The sequence below is a fragment of the Watersipora subatra genome, chromosome 7 (assembly GCF_963576615.1).
Source record: "Watersipora subatra chromosome 7, tzWatSuba1.1, whole genome shotgun sequence".
NCBI lineage: Eukaryota > Metazoa > Bryozoa > Gymnolaemata > Cheilostomatida > Watersiporidae > Watersipora > Watersipora subatra.
The window spans coordinates 39,948,839-39,968,650 of record NC_088714.1 but is presented as its reverse complement, the minus strand read 5'-3'; the positions used below and the strand labels follow the sequence as shown (position 1 = coordinate 39,968,650).

General features: G+C 33.8%; 1 protein-coding gene across 1 annotated transcript; it reads right to left on the bottom strand.

The window, feature by feature from the left end:
• Window positions 1-69: 69 nt before the first annotated feature.
• On the bottom strand, window positions 70-17,460 carry LOC137399395 (T-box transcription factor TBX20-like). The gene is made up of 9 exons (XM_068085484.1): window positions 17,256-17,460; window positions 16,596-16,802; window positions 15,774-15,861; window positions 10,276-10,405; window positions 5,408-5,572; window positions 5,095-5,203; window positions 2,440-2,607; window positions 1,275-1,461; window positions 70-646 (listed from the first exon to the last, which is right to left on the bottom strand). The coding sequence occupies exons 2-9, from the start codon at window positions 16,791-16,793 to the stop codon at window positions 441-443; spliced, it is 1,251 nt and encodes a 416-aa protein (XP_067941585.1). The 5' UTR covers window positions 16,794-16,802; window positions 17,256-17,460; the 3' UTR covers window positions 70-440.
• Window positions 17,461-19,812: the final 2,352 nt, after the last annotated feature.

The window sequence follows — 19,812 nt, the reverse complement described above, 5'->3', positions numbered from 1 at the left end:
TGTAAAGTATGCGGTAAACAAGGAAACTTCCACACACTGTTTCTTTTTATGTATGACATCTATTATTTTATTCTTTGTTATTATGAAAATAGAATAGAGATTCATATCTTTTCGCTATCTGATTAGAACTCATCAAGAAATAATACTAGTGACAAAGCATATTAAAAAAAATAACATGAAATAATAAATAACATTTATGTAACATTGTAGCTGCAACGCAGTGTTTTGCTGCTGAGTGTAATACGCTTTGAGCTAGACAAAGAGAATATTGTTAGGTCACAGGGTAAACTATACAAAGAATATATCCTCCTTCAGTTAGCACTCGGGTCAGTATACACTAGTCACTGTCAGTGTTTGTATGGGTTAATGAGCTGATGTCTGCTTGTATGAGTTATTCCAGTACCAGCCGGTATGTAGGCAGGTATGAGATGATCAGCTGGTCATTGTCGGTATGGGTTGAACCGTAGTTGAGCTGCTTTGAGAGCTTGCATCGTGGGCGCCTTGTATGGAGGTGTTAGAATGTTTGTGCTACCCGTTAGTTTGTCAAGGTAGGCTTTTAAAAAGTCCTTGTGCATGCCATCTCGGTGACTAGTGAGAGTAGGTGGTGGCAACGGTAATAGTGATGGATACTTTGATGTCATTGTAGCTGCAATAAATTGGGGAAATTGTATATTAGCAAATTGTAAATAAAATGAGCTCTTTACAATTCTATGTTTATTAGGAATGCCAGGTTGGCATATGGAGTTGCCTACTCCTATCAATAAATTAAAAATGAGTGAAATTGAGTGGTAAAAGATTGCCTAGGCATGCTATCGCAGCACAAGATTGCCTAGGCATGCTACCGCAGCACAAGATTGCCTAGGCATGCTATCGCAGCAGCAACTGCATTTAGCACGAGTCTGTTGCTGATTGTAATAATTAGAATTTAAAACTGGTCTGCTCATTTCGAACTTATGCTCATAGCGATTGAAATGGATGTACAATCTGAACAAATTATACACTAGGTAACATTGTATATGTCCAAACTTAAATGTAGTTATGATGGATGTTTTTGTAATGCATTTATGATTTCATTAAAAATGAGCATAAAAATGATGTCATGCTTTATAGATTACATGTTTTAGAGTTTATAAAAACTTGTGTGTTATGGGTGCGTCCTCTGACTCATCATCTATTAGCTTATTGTCTCATAGACTAGCAATTTGTGCCATATTGGTTTACGGATTTCAAACATTTTCGAGTTGGTATACATTAAAAAGGCCAAGAGCTCTTACACTGGAGGATGGGCAAATGAAGTTGTTCTGGGAAGATGGATGGTACGTGAGATGTTGGTATCTGAGGATAGCCATTCCTTGATGCCTTTATTAGCAAATCCACACTTTCTCTATCCATCTGTGTGATTCTGGCAGAGTCTCGAAATCCTTTTGCAAAAGGGTTGCTGTCAATTTTCAACTTTGTGATCTGGAAAAGTATTAGGCAAGCATTAGTAACTGAGATATGATTAAGAAAGCCAGAAAATGAACCAATAAGGCCCATTGATTTAAAAGATTGGTATCATACATGTAGGTTATTTCAACATGTTAGTTACATACGACTCTATCAAAGCTAAAGAAATATAGCTTAAGTTTCATGGGTGTTGCACCGCAGCAGAGGCGAGTTCAAGGCTTTTGCACGTATTGGTACAGTCTACCCATAATTTTGGAGCATCTCAAATCTCAAAAAATGTGAATGTGAGTAAAGAAGTCTGACTTTTTTTTATGACAAACAAACTTTCTGAACAAACAAACAAACTTTCTGAACGAACAAACAAACTTTCTGAACTCAGACACTATCTAGACCTCATTGCTTTAGAAACAGAGCAAAAATTCTGAACTTGAAATCGAATGGTATTCTTATTTCTTTGCGATAATTGTCTAGCTAACTACAGTAAATCTGTTTTATAATTTAATCCAAAATACATTAAAATAAAGTGATTTTAATTATAATGAAAACCATCACTTTACAACAATATGAATTAGTACAAAATAAAAATTATTCACAAACTTTTTTAAAACTCTATCAAAATGGTAATATTACTGTATTACTTATATTCCATGTGATAAGGTGAAAGCCGTTGTGCATTGAGATACCCTGATGTTATTTTGCAATTGCAGTTCTTGTGAGCCTCTGCTGCTATATGTTAGGAAACACTTTAGACTATGTACAGTATATAGTACGCATGGTTGTCAGCAAGGTATTCACAAGTAGCACCTACTACTTGGTTTTGATAGGCTGTCACAAGTAGCACCTACTAGTTAGTTCTGATAGGCTGTCACAAGTAGCACCTACTAGTTGGTTCTGATAGGCTGTCACAAGTAGCACCTACTAGTTAGTTCTGATAGGCTGTCACAAGTAGCACCTACTAGTTGGTTCTGATAAACTGTTACAGGTAGCACCTACTAGTTGGTTCTGATAGGCTGTCACACCGATGAACTGTGTTTCAGAAAATGCAAATGATTTCCTGTCTAGATCCACGATATCTGAGAGAAGACTTCCGGAAGGTACTTTTTCTTCATATTTGACGAGATGCACCCTAGGCTGATACTTGTGCATTGAGTTAAGAATCACCTAAAAATAGAGCTGCATAAATAAGTTTAAAGTTTTGATAATAAACTCTTATTTATATACTTTATGTATACATACTATATACAGTATATATATTAAAATATAGATAAACATGGATATTTATTTTAGTACATACATTAAAATATCATTTATAAACGTTACATATACATACTATATATATATATACATAATGTACATTATCATATATACCTTTGTATTGGAATATATACAAATGTTAATATTTATTTTAATGTATATTAAAATCTTACTTACAAACATTATATACATTATGTATACATATTATACATACATTATATATACTAGAAATTCCACTGTCATACAGCCCACGACCAAAGTGATATTGGAAAAAAGAAAGGGTACTGATGGTTGAGAAATGCAATATTAGCAGTCAAATAGGATAACTGCAATGGTAGCTGTAATGTACTGGGTGTTATTATATACAACAAATAACAATAATGAAAGGAAAAGATTATATGTTTATATCTCTCCTCCTGCAAAAAAAGAAATGCAATATTGGCCAATATTAGAAGTAAAATGCACTGATATTATTAGAATAACCAATATTATTTATATAGTAATAATAAAAAATCAATGCACAATTTTGTTTACATTTCAAAACGGCATAGCTAACAATATCACGAAGTTGTGATATTTATATAGATTTTTAGAAAATCTGTACTACGTAGTCATTGTCCTGTAGTCATCCAAACTTATAATTAATTATTGCAATAGTCTCATTAGAACCGTTAGAAAAAATATCATCGTCATGCCTTTACTTACACTGCGTTAGCTTTTTAGAAAGTCTGTACTACGTAGTCATTGTTCTGTAGTCATCCAAACTTATAATTAATTATTGTAATAATTTCATAAGAAACGTTAAAAAATATCATCGTCTTTTGCTTTACTTATACTGCGTTGGACATCAGTTAGAACCGTTAGAAAAAATATCATCGTCATGCCTTTACTTACACTGCGTTAGCTTTTTAGAAAGTCTGTACTACGTAGTCATTGTTCTGTAGTCATCCAAACTTATAATTAATTATTGTAATAATTTCATAAGAAACGTTAAAAAATATCATCGTCTTTTGCTTTACTTATACTGCGTTGGACATCAGTTAGAACCGTTAGAAAAAATATCATCGTCATGCCTTTACTTACACTGCGTTAGATTTTTAGAAAGTCTGTACTACGAAGTCATTGTTCTGTAGTCATCCAAACTTATAATTAATTATTGTAATAATTTCATAAGAAACGTTAAAAAATATCATCGTCATTTGCTTTACTTATACTGCGTTGGACATCAGTTAGAACCGTTAGAAAAAATATCATCGTCATGCCTTTACTTACACTGCGTTAGATTTTTAGAAAGTCTGTACTACGTAGTCATTGTTCTGTAGTCATCCAAACTTATAATTAATTATTGTAATAATCTCATAAGAAACGTTAAAAAATATCATCGTCATTTGCTTTACTTATACTGCGTTGGACATCAGTTAGAATGGGAAAGTATTCAAATGTGTCGGCAAATGAAAATGAAAAAATTGAAATCGGCAAAAATGAAACGATTTCTGTACTCCTATGTTAATTGCCAAACCTTCAGCAATTCGACAATGCTATAGACTGGTGAAAAGCGCACGTTATTTTTTCGTAAAATGCGTAAGACTTCATCGTTCTATTATCTGTCGCTCGGCGTTTCAATTTTCGGTCTTAACTTTTATTAAACCAAGCTTTTCAAGTGTTTTGTGGCGATTTTCGTTGAAATTAATCTGTCTATTTGTGTATAATCCGATCAGATGGGTAAGTTTTAAGATAATACCGACGGTTTACAAAGACTTGGTAACATATTTAAGTAAGTTTAAATGTGTTTTGTATCGTTATTTTACTTTAACGACTTTACATAACGATGCTTAAATTTGTTGATGAAATTTCTTGACGAGGGTTCGTCTCATTGTTGATGAATAATTTTCGTAAGTTGCGTGCATATGCATTTATCATAAAAAACTCCCACACTTCGCTCCGCTCGTTTGGTCGTGGGATTATTACTATATATACCATATATATACACCAAATATATATTGGGCAGTCCATAATGAATTTTTATAAAAACAATGCTTTACATATAGTGCCATAAAAAAACAAAAAATCCATAAATAAAAAGGTGCCATGTAGTGTCATAAATGCAAAAACCAAAATTTATACAAAAAGTATTGCATAATTATGACAATTATAATTTAATCACTTAAAAACAGGATGCTGGTCAGTGTGGATTTCTTGAGAAATAATTCAGTATGACTTAACCCAATTTGTTCTCTGCAATACTAAATAGATAATGGTTTCCTTATCTGTTGAGGCTTTTAATATTTCATTCAATTTGACTGGCAAGAAAAATGGTGTCTAGTTTTTAGTTAATACCAACCAGCAAGGCATAGCTTCTGTTCTTACAATTATCGTAAGGTGGGTGGTACTTACATAGCCCCATCTATCATGTATGTTGTTGGTCAGCTTTACTTTCTCGAATGACAAAGATTGTTTCATAAGAGAGTCTCCTCGAAATGGTCCATCAGGATGTGTGTAGATTCTAGAAAATAAAAACATAAAATAATAGAAAAGTTTTAACATATTTAATTACATGTTCAGAAGTTGTCCTCTCATCGTTGACAAGTTTACAAACACGAGATATGGTATACATTGTAAGAGTGTCATTATTAAAATTTATACATAAAATTGCAGATTCAGTAAAAGTGTGAGATCAGCTTTAGTCTGAGTTCTAGAAGTACTTTACCTGCGAGGAATGGGAGGGTCGGCTCGGCCTGCTACTAGCCAAGAACTTCTATGGTATGTATATCTATATCTTTTGTTGTCTACTGGAGCTATGTCAAAAAACACTTGGTAGTTGGCTTTTGGGTCCAGGTTTGTGAATGAGATTCGCAGAGAGGGAAACATCCGCCTGAAAGAAGATTTTTGTAACTAGACTGCAGAACGGTTTAGATGAGTCACAAAACATACAACTCTTTAACTGGATCATAGTCAACGCTTAATGACTTTAAATTTTTTAAAACACTCCAAAGATTGATGTGCAATGAACTTTCAACCAATTCTCATGCAAGTCTTTTACCGGACTTACATGAGGTGACTGTTAGTTTCTAGCAAATTGAATTAATTAATTAATATAAAGTTGTCATGTCACCATTTTATATACTTTTTGTTATATTTGCATTATTTATCAGTAGGTCCCTGTAGTAATCTTTTATGTATATATTAACCCTTGCTATCTTAAAGGTCCTGTCAATTGGTTTGGGCGAAGCCATAATTGGAAAAAAGAATTCATCTCACTGGTTTCAAACCCATAACCATCAAATGGTGAACCGAGACACTAATCACCGAGTCAACTATATGTCTTCAGTGCCTATGAATTACAATATATTGTGCATACACTTATTCTCTTCGCTTTATCGGCACACCTGACTATCTCTCCCGGCACACTAGACTACCAGAGTTCTAGGAGCCTGCAATTAAGGTTCCTGTAGTTGTCGTTCTTGTATGTATTTTTCAGAATTTAAGTTAAACGAATAAAATTTTGGGTATGGTAGAATGTTCCATTTTTCACTATTTGTCAGAAATAGATTTAGTCAGCATACATGTAACTCAACCCACTTGGATTATAAAAAGTGTAGACATGAAGTCAACAGCAGCGTGTTTAACAGGCCTATAATGTCTAAATGTGTCAAGTACGTGGACAAATTATTCTAGTGACTAAAAACACCGTCTTTTATCCTATAAAAATAGTTGCACTTGTCATTACAGCTGCTGTTGGCTTTGGCTGTCGTATAAAGAAGACATCCGGAGCTAGGCAAGCTTTACAGCTTCAATTAATATATAATCCAATATTCATGGTTTATCATGACTAATTAAATTCCCCCAACCCAATACGGGGCTAGTTTAACTTGTATATAAACACTGCTAACCTGTCAAATTCTTGGCCAAACATATGACTGGATCTAGCTTAACTCCCTGACTATAGCCGAGTAATTAATCAGAGAGCCTCTTGAGAATAGAAGAGTATGACAGCTTGTGATGCCGCAGTGATAGCACCAATTGAACAAATTTATTCTTTGACAGCAAACTCGGTCGAAAGTTGACAAGTGTGGAGACAAGCCGCACGCAGAGCCTCAATCATGCTGACGGCTAATAATGCGAGCTTAAAGCTGTCGATAAAATATGTGAAAAATAGTTAGGGCATTGAAAGAAGTTAAAAACAGTTTTTCTGGTAATTTGAAACAATATGATGCTACAAGCAGTACTCACAACTGTATGTTGTACAGCTACAAGCAGTACTCACACCTGTATGTTCTACAGCTACAAGCGGTACTCACAACTGAATGTTGTACAGCTACAGGCAGTACTCACACCTGTATGTTGTATAGCTACAGGCAATACTCACACCTGTATGTTATAACATTGAATAGTTTGATAAATGTATACCGATTAGTACGCTGGTGGTCCCGTGCACTGTGAGAGGTCACCATGTGTAATGAACATGCGCCCAATTATTCTTAAATGGAGAAAGGTGATCCTCTACTAAGCTGGAAATCCAAAAATATTTGGTTTTGATACCTGTGACCGGAATCACTTCTCCTTAGCGTGAATTTAGATATATGGGCGGACATGGCTTTTATATCCAAATGGACGGACACGGCTCGACATGGACTCCACACCGAAATTGTTACTATAATAGTAACGATTTTGGTGTGGAGCAGACATCCCAGTGTGTGTTGAAGATGAGGTATGAGCAATCTATAATCTAGTTTAGGCATTGATGTCTATCAATAACTAAAGCGTTTTGCAAATTCAACCACGATCTTGCCATTAGAAAATAAATTGAAGCGAATCCAGCCATAGCGTAGCCTGGAAAGAACAACCTGTGTCTCACATTTAATACTTCTCCAAATAATAATTGAAAAATGTGAATCCGAAGGAATAATGCTTTGAATATTATTTTTAGTTATAATAGTAGTAGAAGTGATAATCGAACAGAAGAGGTGAACAAACTAAGGGAATGTTTACTTTAAACTAAGATATCTCTGAGAATAAGAAGAGTAGGTCAGTGTGTATCACTATGTTTCCATGACACATCAGCAAGTTTGTGTGACCCGCATGATGGAAGCAAGAAACATCCGCAAGTCAAGCGAGTTTTGTTACTCGCAAATTCTTACTAAATATTTCACGCTTGTGAACGATGGAAATAGCACTTGCGAATGATGCGCAAGAAAATGCTGCACCAACTATTCCATTTTCAGCATTTTCACCCTTCAGGCGAATGTCCACTGAAAGACTAGTCGGACAGTAACTACATGTGCGTACAACTCCACCCAAGTCTGCATAATCCACACAATGATGACATAGATAACATCAAGCGATGTTTTGATATATGGTTGAAGTTTGTTGCAAACTATCAAATAAGAAAAATTTATATTTGCTAAGTCATCACTGGCACAGATTCATGACAAAGATCAAGAGAAAAACACTGCTGAATGTATTTTGTCTTCTCAGGCACTGAATATCTATAAACTATATCATTCAAATCATATACTAACTAGTCATATTTCTACAGACGAAAGAGCAGACAGACGCGAAAATTAAAAAATAGGAACACATGGCAGCATTTATTCTAGTCTTGTTATTGAAAAGAAGTTAATATCGCTTTCCCATGCTTTGAGAAAATCCTTGAGATATGGTATTGGTCAACGTTAAAGAAGTTGAATTAGTGTTCGCAGACGTATTCCAGCAATTCTATGACTTTTTGAATTGCTCTGTCTTATTTAGTGACATATTTCTCTCTGATAATATCTATTTATTATCTCGGATTGATTGGGGGAAAGAGATGTTTTAGGATGAAATCATAAGGAGATTAAATGGCCACTTGTTCTTTAAGTCTACCCCCACGCTGACTAAGCGATGCCGACGGTACATGTAAATCTATCATCTTCTTTTAACTGGGCAATTATCCAACTGTATTCTCCTACTCCGGAACCATGGCATGGTTGTGCATAGATTAATAACCATCGCTAAACATGCTAACTGGCACAGTTATAGGTAATTTAATGCTGCCGCATTGAACGCTGCCGCACTGCTGTGTATTTTGAGGTAATAGTGTGACTCTGAATATTGGATTATATTTATTCTCTGCTACATGGAAATGGCAAGCCTGTATAATCCTATTAAAGGCAGCAGATGATGCTAGCTCTGGAAATCATCCCTCATGAACTATGTTTATTACGGAGAGGTATATAAAAGGCTTTAGTGGCAATCTATAACATACGGATCAGCTATTATAATACAAAACAAATAAAGTTGTATTTTATTTAAACTTTAGTTTAGGATTTAAATATGTCATGTGATATCTTTATAAATAATAGCAGAAATATTTTGGGGTTTTTTGTTTTAGATGTTTTAAATAGCTCACTCACTCTTAAAGCCTTTTGAACTGTCAACAAAACTGTGCAGATTTAAATTAATTAAACTTTTTAAAAAATTACTCACTTAAACAGCATACATGTCTGATGCTGTGTTAGATCTACAGATACTAACTCGCTCAATGTTTTTTGTTGTTGTAGGATCCAAAGTAATTGAAGTTGCTCTACCATTTGACGTAGAGTAATATATTTTTGGCATCAACACGATATTAACTTCACACCGGAATTAATAGCCTTATTGTCAACATTTTTATAAAGACTACATAAACGTCTGAAGGCAAGAGCCTGTGAGGTCAGCGAAAATAAGAACAAGGTGGTCGATGTTAAGTGTCAGATGTCCGCCGAACAACACTAATATTTTGACTAAAAACCTATAGCTGTCCCACGCTATTTGACACTTGGCTAAAGATAACAGAAAGCAGGAACGCTGTCCACATGGTTGTAAGGTCGTCAGCGGCTAAGGCCTAGCGTAAACGATTTTAGAAGAATATCAGTCATCAGGTTTGTGATGAAATAACACAGAATTTGTCTTAACCGCCATAATTAGGGATGTAATTGAGGCGCTTGATAATGATGTTGACATTGTCAGGGTGACACTTTTCACGGTTTCAAAAGGAAATAGCAAAACCCGATTAGCTAAGCAGAATAAATATTTTTAGATTGATATCAGAAGTATACCAATAGTTTACCGAAATTGAATAGCAACATGTTTTTTAACAACCTATTTATATCTTAAAACCATTTTGGTCAGCAGTGCTAAATATTTATAGCTTGTGTAGGCATCTCCGCTTGAGATGGCAGTTTTTTATCAAGAATGTCATTTAAATCTCGATAAATATTAAAAGTTGGAAAGAATGTAGTGTGCTAAAACAAAATCTACTGCGCAGGATGATAAAATCACCAGCAGTCAAGTCTAACATCATATGAACCAGTTGAAATGTCATGACCATATCGTAGTTCTACATCCAAATGATGCGTATCACTCAGTCATTTTAATTGCTGTTGTGAGAGCCCAGACATTGATACCTACTTAATGAAATATATTGGCAAGATTTATCACATATTGACTATAGCAATTGATCCTTAAAACAAGCTAGACCACCCAGCGAGCTATGTCTTATGAATGTAACAAAATGGAAAATGTATAAAGCTCAAAGTACACTTGGAGAAAACTTACCGGCCAGATTTCGTAATTATCATTTCTGTTCCCAGTTCATAGAATTTCTTCCATAGATCTGTCATCTCAAGATGGCACTGACTTTTAGCCAAAGTGTCAGAAGTTTTGCAGTTGTCCTCTGAAAGCTCATCTGAAATGTATACAGGGTTTCCTTTGTGGCATTCATAGAAGCGTAACAAGGAAGATGGAAAAAAGAGCAAGCGTTGAAAACAAACAAGCTTATACCTTCTAGAGCTTGCTACTCAGAGAATGAATAAGATTATGTGTGATTTCAGTTAACTCTGGCCTGTAATTTAGATGATAAAAACAGTAAAAACCAAAATGTCTATATTTTCGCACTTCATCTTTAGTAAGAAATTTTTTCTTTATTTTGTTTTATATTAATTCTTAATTAATATAGATTTTTATAATATTATTATTATTTAATTATTACCAATAATTTGCAAAATGTATTAACCTTATGCATCATCTTGTCAGAGTAACTAAAATAAAAAAACTCAGATGTATTAAATGTGAAATAATATCTGTATTTTCTCAAAAAAGACAAACAAACAGTTGATCATAACAAAAATACCAAAAAATACTTTAGAACTTAAAGTTATTAAAATTATAAGAATACTAAAACATTTTCTAAAGAAAACTTTAATATCTCAACTATGATCAGATTACTGGGTGAGTTATTGATACAAACTAAAATAGATTAAGGTGTGTTAACAAGACAAAATACTAACTATATGCACATTTCATATGTTCATTTCATATGTTCCAGGGTAAAGAGAATTGAGATGGAGAATAATCCGATATACTTAATTCAGTTTATATAAAAAACTGGAGAAGTCATCTAGTGCTTCCTAAAATAAAATCATAATATTTGCAAAAATTGAAATAAATAAAAAAGGATAAAATTAAACAATTAAAATAAACACACTAGTAATAAAATGAGCTCTTCAGACAACTAAAATAGGAATAGAGCACGAAAAACAACATCAATGCTTAGTTATATGTTTTTAGACTTCTAAGGTAAAAGTAAAAGATTCTAAGGCTTGCTCTTGTATATTGGCTATCCTTAGAACACAGTCTAAGTTGCAAATGATGCCAGATATTATATAGCTACCATATGCATGACAGAATCAACAGCATTCATCCTATACTATGTGTGCTTTTGTGTGTTATGACTCATATGATCTATGATACATTCTGTATAGAGAAAGTCTGCACTGCCAACAGTGTTTTCAACATTGTATGAGATCTTTAAATATCAGCAACTAGAACATGTTCAACTATTCAGGTCCAATCCGTATTATCAAAAATTATCATATTTATACATTTCTTAATGAAAAGAAATATATAAATATATCGTATTGTTAAATTTACTGCGTGGTATACATGTAATTCATAAATGAGAATATATATATAAGTGAACAGGATGTAGGTTGAGGCGTACAGAGGAGTACAGAGCAGCAGATAGTACAGAAAGCTGTGAGAATGCACAATATAGCTGGCACCGGACCAACAGGAGAGCGTTTAATGAGTTTGTAAACTGCTATTTTACCAAGCTATTAGTAACTGTAACGGCAGAAAAATCTGCCTGATTACGAAATAGTCACCATTCTTCTGAAATGTGTTAATAATATCTGTATACACAGAGGTGTCAGCGCTGTCTCTCTTGCATTCCTGGCAGCGTCTAGCACTCATGCATTCCTCATTTTGACCTTTACTCTTCTCAATTCTTACAATTTATTATCAAGTTACTCCAAATTAATTTTCTTCTAATTGAGCTTTCAACATTGAAAGTTGAAAGTTCAACATTCTGACAGCAACGACTGGCACCATTTTCAGCTTTTTTAGCTTTAGAATTGCAAAAGTGTGTTATTAGATATTAAAAAGAAAGTTTTTTTAACCGCTGTAAAAAAATTTCTACCAACTTAAGTTAAAGACATCGACGGTGCTGCAAATGTTGTTAGTTCTATTATACATAAAATGAGAGACTAGAAATATTTTTTCCATTTTTAATATTTACCAATTATGTATTTGAACAGTTATAATAATAGAAACAAAAGAGTTTTTATTGCAATTCAAGATATGAGGTGATACAAAGAGCTGCTGCCTGCTTTAACGAGCAAGACCTCTTTGGTAGCAGATGCTTCGGCATTTTCAAATAACAGACAAGGCCAAAAGTGCGAGCAACAGCCAAAACATAAGACTTGGATGTCTATTACAAACCGGTTATTTAGTGACCTCATTGTTGGAACTTGGAAGATAATGTTTGAACTAACATAAAAAACCTCGTTCAATTGACATCTACATTTGTTTCCTACCTAGTAGTATGTCTATTCAGTTACGATGCACTAAGAGGGTTACTGCGACTCTAGCACTTGTATGAAAAAGATTTTGATGAATTGAAAGAGAAAGGAGAATGTTTATGACTACAATTCAAACATCAAAGTTGAACCCTTGTAGTCTATAGCTTCCTTGGCCTTGTTTGTTGTAAATGATTTTATGATAGGTAAGTTTACGTTATTCAGATAGACATTTAATTTCTGTATACATTTGAACCTTAAACATTGCTCTCGACTGCTCATCAAACTATCTTCAAACGCCACTAATTAGGGTGTCAATTTGACTCATGATCTGCACACGATCAAATGCTGCCGCTACGCTGCCTTTTGTCATTATATCACGCAAACATCCGTTGTTGCCTGTTATGCGGCCATCAAATCAAAAAAGATAAACTGTGGTGTTATATACAGCGCCTCCATTACAGTTCTAGACGGATTTCTAGCAGCGTCTGATGAGCTGACGGCTCAGGCAGCGCTGTTCAAATTATGGCATCTTAAGGGAACCTGTGTATATTCACTCAACTTTACTGGCTCGTGCTGTTTAGCTTACCGTCTCCTTATAAACTCGTTGCTTATAAACATTTGCAGACCGTGAAATATTATGATAGCCTGCAATCTGTATGATTTAAAATGGGCTTAAAGGACAGTCGTTGTAGTGCCTCGATCTTTATCACGTTTGTATATAGCAAGAACGTAAGCTGGATACAAGAGTTGCTGGTGCAGGAAGGATTGATTTGATGTGCGCTAGCGACAGAGTACGTAAACATGGCATGATATAGTTGTATCTGATTGTATATGACATTCTATAGCTTGTCTGCCCCTTCGTATATATGATGTCTCCAAGTGCTAATTGCCTCATTCTGTACCTTTGCTGACATGCTGCATGTTTCAGCTTGACGAATGTGGTAACATGACACAATTGTAAGTTAAAAGGCTTACAATGGGTAAAAATTTCGATTCTTTCTCATACCATTGCATAACGCTCAAAACAAAATATAAAATATTTGCCACTGCGTGTTTATGTTTTGCAGGACAGGAGTTGTGGTTTCTCTGCAGAGATACTTGTTGACAGGTTTCTATGAAATCATACAAGATCGTGTGCTACTAAATTATATAAACTAGTGCTTTGGCAGTCACGTGCATCCTGGGAGATCGTCAAGTGTAATATATACAGTAAAATTATTCTAGAGACAGGCAAAGCGACGATTGGCACAGGTTATTGAGTGTTGGTCTATCTAACCAAATAACACGAGTTGGAATCCTGCTGAAAGTAGTCTTTTTTCCTAACGCTCTAAGCATGGCTTCAGACGAACAGACAGACAGATGGGTTGATAGAGCTCTTATTATAAAGATTATAGTTGATTTCAATGCCGGAAGTACAACGGCTAACTAACTGATGAGGCTGTGTTAACATATAATAGCCTTAGGTTTTAGCTTATTAAAATAGATTTATAACTAGAGATGAACTCGTTAGCAGCTCATATTTGGGTAGTTTTCAGTTTTAACTAAAAAATGCATTAAAATATGTATTATTAAAGTAAGGTGATATTAATACTCATGATAGTAACTTAAACACACAGTTTTGAATACCAATAAAGCGTCTCTAGCGGCTGCTAAAATCTTCAACCTCACTGACTCCTTATCTAAAAGGACTCTTCGGAAATTATGTTAATTGTATTTTTCCTGCGATCCGGTGTGAAAGTAAAAATATTTTGGCAGCTGGAAATTTTTTATCCTGTTAATTTACTTTTAGATAAAACTTATACATACTCGCTTGCATGCATGTCTGTCAAATTGAACGCGTGTCTAGGGCTTAAAATAGTCAATACAAGGAGTCAGCAAATCTCATCGGTTGAAATCAAGTTTAGGAAATGTTACTAAAAGGAATCATTCTCTAAAAAAACGTTGTTTAATATCTTGGCGATGTCAATTTAAGTAGAGTTGTCGAGTGCCGACCCACACTCCAATATTCAACAACTGACTACAGCTATTAGTGCTGTAATTACTCACTCTTTTGTTTGAAATTGTCAAACACAAAGAAGCTTGTTTTCTAATGCTTTAGGCTGTCTTGTCACTTAAAAATTACGATTTGTTTGTGGTTTGAGAATTTAACTATTATATGGCCAGATTTCAGCAATTCTCAACTTTATTCCTCTAATATCAGATTGCTGTAAAGATAGTCAATAGGTAATAACCTCGTCAGAGCATGTTTCAGGCAAAATATTTGTATTCCTTTTAGCAAAAACATATTTTTTAATTTCTTAAAAGAGTGACACAATTTCTTGTTATAATTGGCTTTTACTCAATCAGGGATGAATTTTTTCATGCAACTATACGTAGGGCAATGTCTAGGCTAATTTTGGATTTTAACCTGGACTTGAACGAACCCTAGGGGTTCAATGAGTTGGTCTAAGGAGCCTGTGAAGGTCATCCAAAGGCAACAGCAGAAGTCACACTGATTTATAAGGTTATGTCTTTATGAAGAGATATACAATTTGTTGTGAGTTCATGTGTTGAATTGGTTTTGTACTTTGAACACAGTGATGTTAATGTACAGTTCATTTTGTGCACCAGTAAATATATACCCATCTGTATTGAATGTGAAAAAAATCATACATTTTGTATTTTATTTTTCAATAAACAAGGGTTTGGTGAAAGCGCATATGAAACTGGCGGGGTTCGCTAGACCACCCAGTGAGAGACCACCCTGGAAGTTTGAAATCAGTTTTCCTATTAACTATTCCTCTCACTCGCTCAACCTACCAACAAGCTTAACTGACTCCCAGCTACAGTCCTTGTTACTATCAGTAAATTTTTCAACCTTACAGCATATATTATTAATATTGTGATTTTGTGTAGCGAAACCTTTCTGAAAGTAAGTGCGTTATTAATATAGAGCATGACTCAAATTTAGAATTTGAGAAAATGTTTAAAATTTTGTTTAGCATATATAATAATATTAAATTTATTTACGAGTAAATACTTTGCTGAAAATGTACCATGTAAGTTACCACAGCTTATGTATCAACAAATTTTATAATAGCATACTTTTAGAATATTTGTTTAATAAGCTGAATTTAAAATTGATATTTAAATTTAAAGTACCCGACTTGACTTCAACGGTTGTATAAGCAAGACCTATTACTTATGTCAGCTTACCTAGGGCGTCCATTGAAGGTGAGAGTTGCTTTGTAATATTTTTATCTTGTGTATTCTCTCCAGAATCATTCTTTGTCACCTCTTCTACCTAAAGTGCAATAACTTTGTACAAATTTATTTATTAAAAATATTAAGTTTTATTTATCTATTTATTATACATGTATTTTGTTAAATATAATGCAAAAAAAATTATATACTTAGAGCTATAATATAATATTTATTGTAAAACTTATATAAAATATAATATAATGTAAATGCTACATATAATATACAATACACCATAAAATTTATTAAAAAGCTTTAGATGAAATAAGTTAAACGTAAATTTTTTGATTAAACTGTCAAAGAAGGGTTTTAAATATAAATATAAGCTTGATATTTTCACTTAAATATTTTAAAAGGAAAATTGAAGGGCATGGCTCTATAAACATGCTGAGACCAGACACTTCTCATGCACATCAATTATAAGTAAGGAGGTTGCTAAATATATGTATCAACTTTAAGGTTACTGGTTTGTATGCATATAGAAATGTATATATATATATATATATATATATATATATATATATATATATATATATATATATATATATATTTGTTGTTTGAGGGATATAATATTATTTTGTGTGATCCAGTGTATTTTTTAAATAGATATCTTTTAGGTTTGTATTGTCAGTTAGTTTACATGAAAGTATTTATAAAATACTAATTTTCCCAATATATAATTTCACAGACTTAAAAAAAAGTTATTTTTAAATGTATCTAAATAGATACCCTAGCTAAGAGCTAGTAATAAACTGATGTTGTATAAAGTGAACTCACCTCAATCTCGCTGTCGCTGTCATCGGAGACAACCCCAGAGTCTTGCTGGGAGAGAAGGGCATCTATTGAGAATGCTCTGGCATTTGTAGAGAGACTATTGACTAACTCTGTTGGTTCCGAAGTAACCGCTGCCTTAGGAGAACAGGCATCACTTAGACTCGCCGTTGACGGTGGCCGACTGTTTGTGTTTTCATTCATCTTTTTTATCTACACAGAAAATTACAACATTCTGTAAATTTTTAGAACTTCCCAATTTTTTGTGACAAGAGTTGCAGCTACGCATATATACATATAAGCATACATATATACGTATATCTATATATATGTATATCTATATATCGTATATATACACGTAGATAAGTTTTATATGAACAATTGCTATTAAGGTAATTGTTGTTACATAATTAGCTACAATTTATAGCATTAAAGTAAACTATCATGCTACCAACTGTGTAACATATAATGGGGTGGTTAGAAAAGGAAGTGGTAACTAAATGTTCAAAATTCAAATCCTCTTCCAGGTTTGCTTTTTGGGGAAAATTAATTTGAATTTGCGTGTAGTTGCTTGCTTGAATAATGCCAAAAATGTTTTTAAACTTTAATTCAATTACATAAATTAAATTAAACTGATGCCTTAGCAAAGAGCTATTAGATACATACCTGACCTCATGTATTGAATCCCACGTCTATGTTTCTTTGACACGATCTAAACGTGTGAACTCTCAGCTCGCTTGTGATAATGTGTGAAGGAGCACCTCTAATGCCGCTATATACGGTGCTTAATGATCACACAGGTTGTGGTTTCTACGTTGTATGGAGGTTGGTGAACACCTTGGCACTTCTGTGTTACGGAGCCAGAATTGCTAATGACTAGCCTTAGATAGGAGCGCTGAGATGGGCTGGACGAGTTGCTATGTGGTTTGATACAGTTATTGTCTGCGTGTGTACTGCTGGGCCGAATAAAATAATTAACGCTGATAGCTGCGCTGTGATTGGTTAGTCTCAACAGGCGTGAGCATGCATTGAAGAACAGCCAGTGGAAGGTGTATCTATTTGTGACCCTCCCTTGACAGGTTTCGTGTAATAGATGTGGATGTATCAGCTTTTATTAAATGAATTGTTTGCTACAAAAACTATGAATATGTATTTTCCTATTTTGATAAAATACTAGCACAACTACAATATACATGCTCAGCTTTGCATAAAATCAACCTTTTTCAAACAAACATTTCAAACAAGGTTTTTAGAATATCTAGAAAGCTTTTGTCATAGAAGTTTCCTGCCTGCGTTTCTGTGAGCTAGAGACTTTTTCAGTTCCTATTTTAAACTTCTTCGTTCTTTAAATGGACAAAACTACCTTAAAGTAAGTGTCAAAATGTTAAAACATAAGATCTCAGTATATAAAGTAAATGTTTTGAAAGATTTATTTTGTATTTTGCTCTGCCTTACGTGAATCTGTCAAAAATTACGCAAAGTTTTGATGCTTTCAAGGAATTTTCCCTATCTTTTAAAACTATCGCACACTTGTACTGAAATAGCTTTTATACCTCTTGGACAAGAAAAACACCTACTAGTTATAGACAGCAATAAACTCATGAAAGTAAATAAAAATTAACCAGCTGTTGTTTATGCTATTGGTAATAGTGCAGAAGAAATTCCAGCAGCGTAACCAAATGATTTTTCTAAAAATATCAACTGCTCATTTTGATCGCTATAAATGGTCTCTTATGGTTTGATCACGGTGATTGAGGACAAGGTCTGACCAGCTGCATGGTATGCAATTGTTTATTGTTGCTAGCGCCGTTTAATGATATATAGCTAGTGGTGACAGCGTGTATACAAAACATAGCTCTCTCACACTCACCTGACCTGATGTGTCAGCTCAGACTGTGAGAGCAACAATCACCTGCCAAGTGCCTGCCATTCCATCATATATTTACAGGAAAACAAACGATAATAATGTGATCGACCTATCAGAATGCAGAGTTGACTTGCCATGGCACCAACCTGTGAAAATAAACGATACTTTTTGCTACAGATGACATCTACTTATTTTTGGCAGCTTCGCCAAGAAATGCTGCAGACTAGGCAATTTATTATCATTTATATAAGATGTTTCGACCACGAAGCCAGGCTGTTGATACAAGGACAATGTTGATAGAGAGCAAAGACTAGAACATGTAATAATATTGGTGACACTTAGATAAACCATTTTGGAGCCAGACGGAGTAATTGTAGGAGAAAAAATAGTGTCAAATTTGTTGGAAAGGGCTGCCTTTTTCAACTAGAGGGCAGCCTTGCTCGCGTGATGGCCTGCCTATAAATGCATACTTTCCACTATATGTACCTGTTTATACATATTACTTAATTGGCAATAATCTTATTTCTAATATAATTCTTTTTCAAATTATGTTATACAAAAATTATAACCATAAAAAAGGTGACAGCCAGTCAATAAAATCAAATAAAAGTTTTACATACAGCATTTAAAATAACTTTTGCATTTCATTGCTGACAGACAGCTTCGAATTTGAATTTACAAAATATAACTGTTATGATAAAAAGTGACCACACTAAAATAATTCAGCAATATAATAAACCCTTTTGAAGCCAAACCGAGATAAATCAGTCAATTTTATTAAAAAAACAGATTTCTTTAAAATGCCTTGTTGCCATAGTATAAGTAATACCACACGCTATACTTTGACTAAATAAGTCACATTAAAATAAAAACCAAAATCCGACTGCTATCATAGCAAAACAATATTTAACTAAAATAACTTTTTATTTAATTTAAAAGCGAAATTCTGTCACTGACCACTAATAGAGTTTTTAAATTTTAAAATTTAAGCTTGTGTAGGAGTGAAAACTTAAACTTTTAAAAGGTTTCTAAGAATACTTTAATGCTCATAATACACTTCATAACATGTTCATTATTGGCAGCATTTACATGCACCTTTGTCATTGCCGGCAGCATATAATTGTACTAGTTTATATGCGAATTAATAAAATCTCTGCATTCATCTTAGCTTCTGTCTAATGTACTTGGAGACTAATGCTACATTTCTTCCTGTCAAAATGACAGCAGCCTGAGGATTCTAAACATATTGATAATCTGTTTATGTAATAGCTTATTGAAGGCATCAAATTCATGTTGGACTGAGAGTGACATATAATAGATATAGAAAGATCGGGTTAAGGGGGAGCCACACCCTTG